A 6,521-nucleotide genomic window follows, 5' to 3' on the forward strand; every position below is an offset into this window, starting at 1 on the left:
CCTTGTGTATGTAGGGTTTCTTCTGAATTGATGTTTTGACTGTCTTCCCAGTGGCACTCTCTTTTATTTTCGTAACACTCATATGGTACCTTTAACTACCCCAACTCCTATCTGAATATTTCTCAAGGATTATAATGTCATAACTGCGAGGCTGAATTTACTATGTTGGGGCTCACTATGTGTATCTTGCACGATCTGTTGATTTGTCTGTATCCTCTTGTCTAGCCATAACTAGGCTCTTCCTGAATCAACTACTAATTATCCGTTGGTCTATTCTCATATCAATATTCCGCATAATCTTTCTTGGGTTATTTCCTTTGTCTTAACTTACGTCTTGAACTGGCTCCTTATCTATCAGCAACATCTCGGGCAGAAACCCTTACTTCCTCTCCTTGACATCGTGTTTGCATAATATTCTGGAATCGTAGCATATCTATAGACTTTGAATAAGTGCAATCTTATCCCTTTCTCATTTTTATCGCAATCTTCCTTTACCATTCCATAGTTACTAAAATCACTTAATTCTGACTTAATGCTACATCACTCCATATTTCCCCCTTTAGGGGAGTACTAAGATTTAGTGCTACGATGATCTACGTATAGATGTTTTACCTCTTCATCTTTGGCATCTTTTCACATCATTGATGACCCTTACTCGCCTCGCGGTGATCCTTCTGTACCAAGGATAATAAATTTCCTTACTCGCGAGGGTGATACTTAGTATAACTAGCACATACAGTCCCTTAAGCTGAACTTTACTCACATTGCTTGCTTTAGGGAAGCGTCTTCCTGAATGACCATTCTCTGAATTACTCATGAATCTTCTTTTGTTGTCCATTCTATTATCACCGGAACGAAATCTGAAATTCTCATGACGTCGACCATTATCAAATTATTCAGTCCCTAATTCATGTTTAGTTTATCTTGTTCACCAACCCATACTTATTCCTATTACTCTAGGGTCTAACTTTTCCTTCTGGTAGTCGCGTTGGGGTCACAAACATATTTTTCGAAATGAGGATATGACATTATGGCCTATACTCTTTTGTTGTCTCCAGGCCTGTCACCTCTCGTCTTTTCCTTCACTTGACTATAAACTCTGTACTACTGTCATTTTCTTGATCTACCATTGTCATCCATGTATCACATCTTACTCATAATGCTTCATTAACTCTCTTCTTATTGGTTGGCCAATCTTCGAAGTATGCACTTCTGAGTGTGCGTAGTGTGTTTTGGATATTCTCCTTTTTCCATGTATTCCTTGATGTCGTGGAACCGCAGATTTCCGTCAATCTCTTCTTCAACATGTGCACAATAAGCTGGCTGCTCAGGAATTCCTATTGGGATAAGATCGATGAAATATTTGTCTGGGTGTTGTATCATGGAAGACAAAGTGGCTAATGTATCTGCAAACTCATTCTGAATACTTGGAACATATTTGAACTCTATCTTTGTAAACCTCTTGATAAGCTCTTGTACACAATGTATGTATGGCAATATTTTGGTGTTCTTCATTGTCCATTCTCCTTGAACCTGGTGCACCAATAGATCTGAATCTCTGATTACCAATAACTCATGAATGTTCATGTCAATGGCCAACCTGAGTCCCAAGATGCAAGCATTATATTCCGCCATATTGTTGGTGCACTAAAACCTATGTTTTATGGATACCTGATAGTGTTGACCAGTTTCTGATACTAAGACAGCTTTGATACCCACTCCTTTGAAGTTTGCTACTCCGTCGAAAAACATCCTCCAACCATTGTATGCCTCGGTAATTTCTTATCCTACAAACGATACCTCCTCGTCGGGAAAATACGTTTTCGATGGTTTGTATTCTCTGTCTACATGATTTTCTGCCAAGTGATTCCGCCAAAGCTTTCCCTTTGACTGCCTTCTGAGTTACATAGACGATGTCGAACTCACTCAGTAATATCTGCCACTTTGCTAACTTACTCGTAGGTATAGGTTTCTGAAAGATGTATTTTAGCGGATCCATCCTTGATATGAGATATGTATTGTACGCACAGAAATAATGTCTCAACTTCTGGGCTATCCATGTCAAAGAACAACAAGTGCATTCCAACAAAGAGTACATGGCTTCGTAAGGCGTGAAATTCTTGCTCAGATACTATATCGCCTGCTCCTTTCTTCCAGTTTCATCATGTTTTCCTAGAACACAACCAAAGGCCCCATCCAACACAAATAGATAAAGCAACAAAGGTCTTACTGGTTCTGGTGGGACCAACACGGGCGGTTTAGATAAATACTCCTTGATTTTATCAAAGGCTTTCTGGCATTCTTCAGTCCAGCTTGTTACAGCATCGTTTCTCAGCATCCTAAAGATTGGCTCACATGTCACCGTTGATTGTGCTATAAAGCGGCTGATATAATTGAGGCACCTTAGAAAACTCATCACATCTTTCTTATTCTTTGGCGGTGGCAAGTCTTGGATAGCTTTGATTTTAGACGGGTCTAACACAATACCTCAGCGACTGACGATGAAACCTAACAACTTTCCAGCACGGACTCCGAAGGCATATTTTGCAGGGTTCAACTTTAAGTTTTATTTTCGAAGCCGATCGAAAAGTTTTTTCAGGTCTGCTATGTGATCCAAACTCCTTTTAGATTTGATGATAACATCATCCACGTACACCTCTATTTACTTGTGCATCATGTCATGGAAGACAGTCGTCATGGCCCTCATGTAGGTTACCCCAGCATTCTTCAAACCAAATGCCATCATTTTGTAACAATATATCCCCCACGGTGTGATAAAGGCAGTCTTTTCAGTTCCCTCTTCATCCACCAAAATCTGATGGTATCCTGCGAAGCAATCCACAAAGGATTAAAGTTCATGCTTATGCAGTTGTCAATCAGTATGTGTATGTTGGGCTGCGGGAAATCATCCTTAGGACTTGCTCTGTTCAGATCTCGGTAGTCGACACATACTCTAACTTTCCTATCTTTCTTTGGAACTGGCACAATGTTGGTTAACCAGTTCGGATATTGGACCACTCGTAGAACCTTGGCTTTGATTTGCTTGGTGACTTCCTCTTTTATCTTCAAACTCATATCTTGCTTAAACTTCCTGAGCATTTGCTTTACCGGTGAACACATGGGTAGCTTGTGAGCTACTATGGGTGTGTTTAAACCAGTCATATCATCGTTGGACCATGCAAAGACGTCCTCATACTACTTTAGGAACCTGATATACTCTTCTTTCTCTGATGGTGATAGATGAATGCTTATACGAGTTTCCTTGACTGTTTCAAAGTTGACGGCCTCAGTTTCATCCAAATTAGACTTCCGTTTGTTTTCGAAATTCTCTACTTCTTTTACGATTTCCTCGGGTATTATATCATCTTCCAGATCTTCTGATTTACTGTCCTTATGATTATCTCATTACATGTCACAGTGGTAGGTTCATCGGGATATGTAATAATTATGCTAAAAAGAATGTAGAAAGATAATAATAAATATGAAAAGCAGTAATGCATTAAAACTTTAAAATTTCAACAAGTACTACTCGATGGCTCGAGTAATTATTTCAAAATAAAATACTAAAACTTTCTTAAATGCTCAAAACTATTTGAAAATTACTCATGCTAATTTGCCAGGCTACCCATGAACTCGGCGAGCCCGGGATGGTGCGGCGGTCCAAATTTTCATAACAGCTCCCTCTTCCTTTGTCAGAATGATAAGGTCTTCCTCAACCTCCTCCTCAACAATTGCACTGCAGTCCATGTCTTTTTCACCTAGAAACAGCTTCCTCATGCCGGCCAAAATCTCATCTTCCTTAGATTCCCACATAATGTCAACCTGATGGAATGTCTGGTGCAGGGGTAGTATGGGTTATTCCAGCGGATAATAAGGGGTATTCCATGGCGGTGTCCAATCTTGATATTCTTGCCATGTATATTCATATCTGAGTCCAAAGGTCGTGCCATGATACTGTGGTTGTACAGGTTTGGTGATCCTTTGAAGCTTTTTGCCAAGACCATTGCCTGGTTCATATCCCATCCACAACGATATGCTTTCTATCTTCTTTCTCCACCATCGGTCCTTTTCAATCGCGTTAACTCGTTCAATGCGATAATATATTTCTCCACCCAATTTTCTTTTATTTTCGATGAGTGGAACGGTCTGATTGGCATAGATGGGGTTGCTTCCATCTCCATGAATGATCACCTCCTGATGATTCCACTCGAACATCATAGCCTGGTGCATAGTTGAAGCCACTGCCTTGGATGCATGTATCCATGGTGGTCCTAACAATAGATTGTAAGTAGCAGATATATCTAGAAATTAGAACTCAACATCAAACAAAGTCGGACCCATCTGTATATCAAGATTGATTTCTCCGATAGTGGCTCTATGAGATCCATCTAACGCCTTCACATTTATGCTTCCCATTCGTATCTAGTGCAGGCCTTTACCCAATTTCTTTAGAGTGGTCAATGGGCATATTTTCAGACTCGAACCTCCATCTATCAAGACCCTAACGATGAACTTGTCCTCGAATTGCATTATGATGTGCAATGTCGTGCTGTGACTCAGTCCTTCTGGTGGTAACTAATCTTTGTGGAAAGTGATTTTGTGGCTTTCCAGTACCATTCCGACTATGTTAGCCATCTCTCCACTAGTGATGTCGGCGGCTACATAAGCTTCACTTAACACCTTCATCAAAGAACTCTTGTGCGCGTCTGAGTTTTGCAATAGTGATAAGATAGATATCTGAGCAGAAGTCTTGTTCAGGTGGTCAACAACAGAGTACTCCCTTTCTTGTATCTTCCTCCAAAGTTCGTCAGTGCCAGTGTCAACAATAGGTGGCTTAGGTGCAGCTTCCTTACTCGTTCCTCCCAGGTGTGTAAACTCCGCCAGTTCTAGTCATACCTTGCGTGGTACCTATTTCTTCCATTTGGGATTTTTCCTTTCTCCTTGATTCCGCAACATAATCCCACAGGACTACATCATACTTGTAAGATATTGTGGGATCTACCATTACAGTGAAGGGTGTAGCTACCTCAACTTCAAATGGTGCCTGGATTTGTACCACAACTGGCATGAGGGTGATAGGAGATGTTTTAGAAGCGTCTCCCTATCGAATGAGTCCAATGAACCCTTCCTGATCCCACTCCTCATTAGTTTCTATCACTTTCACTCCCTCACCTCTGTGATCTTGGAGAGGGTTATCGCGAACATTTTGGTACAGCTTCCTTTGCTTGTATAACCTTAGTGTCGATCAGCGTCTTAATATTGTCTTTCAACGTGCGGCATTCTTCAATGGTATGACCTTTCATGCCTGAATGATAAGCACATGTTTTGTTGGGGTTGAACCCTTGAGAGGGATGTTCCACAACAACAACAGTAATATGGGTGACATAACCGGCAACCTTCAGTCTCTCATACAGTTGGGCTATGGGTTCAGCAATTGGGGTGTATTGTCTAGGAGATCTGCGGTCGAAATTTGGATGTGGCTTTGGGTAGATTTGGCGGGCGAGTAGAGGTGAATGGTAATATGCAGGTTGAGTGTTGTAGGTATGGTAGGTGGTGGCAGGGTATTGGTATTTTGACGGTGAGGGTTGATATGTAGGTTAAGGTGTTTGGTATGCGAGGGGAGACTTAGGGCCTTGGGCTACCATCTCCACACCCACTTCTTTCTTCTTTGAGATACCTCCTGATTCCAAGGATTTATTCGTGGCTTGCACCGCCTTTAAATTAGTTACCATTCCACTCTTGATGCTTTCTTCTATTCTTTCCTCTAATTTGATGATGTCAGAGAACTTGTGATTTTTGATGACCAGTAAGCTTTCGTAATACTATGGATGTTGAGCTCTAATAAAGAACTTGTTCATTTGTTCTTTTTCAAGTGTTGGCCTTACCTTTGCGGCCTCTAATATCCAATGAGTAGCATACTCGCAGAAGGTTTATGTCGGCTTCTTCTTAAGGTTTTGAATGTAGAAAATGCCTGGCGCTGTCTCTGTTTTGAACCTAAATTTGTCCATAAAGTCTGATGCCATACTCACCTAATTAACCCACATCTTTAGGCTTTGACTGATATATCAAGACAAAGCATCTCCTGTAAGGCTTCGCATGAACAGTTTCATGCGGATTTGTTCATTCTTACCCAATCCTACAAGATTGTCACAATATGTTCTCAGATGCACCTTCGGATCACCAATACCATCAAACACTTCAAACTTGGGAGGTTTGTAACCTTCCGGCAGTTCCACATCCAGTTGAATACATAGGTCCTCAAAGTTTAGACCTTCAACTCCTTTCCCACCTTCAACACTCTGGACTCTTCCTGTGAGCTTCTTGAGTTCCTCTGCCATGTTTCTAATGAGAAGGTCCTTAGTTGGTTTGGGTATGTATAGGGTTTGTTGCAGGGTATAGGGTAAGGTTTCCACATATATCGGATTGCTTTGATGAGTTCCTGGAACTTAGGTATACGGGTGGTCGGTGATCGAGTTTTTGGGATCGGGAGTAGGTTGTGGTGCATTTTGGGGAGTGTGATA

At 41.1% G+C, this 6,521-nt stretch overlaps 1 protein-coding gene across 1 annotated transcript; it reads right to left on the reverse strand.

Moving 5' to 3' along the window:
• Window positions 1–1,179: 1,179 nt before the first annotated feature.
• On the reverse strand, window positions 1,180–1,635 carry LOC138902490 (uncharacterized). Its single transcript, XM_070190361.1, has one exon. The coding sequence runs from the start codon at window positions 1,633–1,635 to the stop codon at window positions 1,180–1,182; it is 456 nt and encodes a 151-aa protein (XP_070046462.1).
• Between the last annotated feature and the right edge of the window lie 4,886 nt (window positions 1,636–6,521).

Source organism: Nicotiana tomentosiformis, chromosome 12, assembly GCF_000390325.3.
Source record: "Nicotiana tomentosiformis chromosome 12, ASM39032v3, whole genome shotgun sequence".
Lineage (NCBI taxonomy): Eukaryota > Viridiplantae > Streptophyta > Magnoliopsida > Solanales > Solanaceae > Nicotiana > Nicotiana tomentosiformis.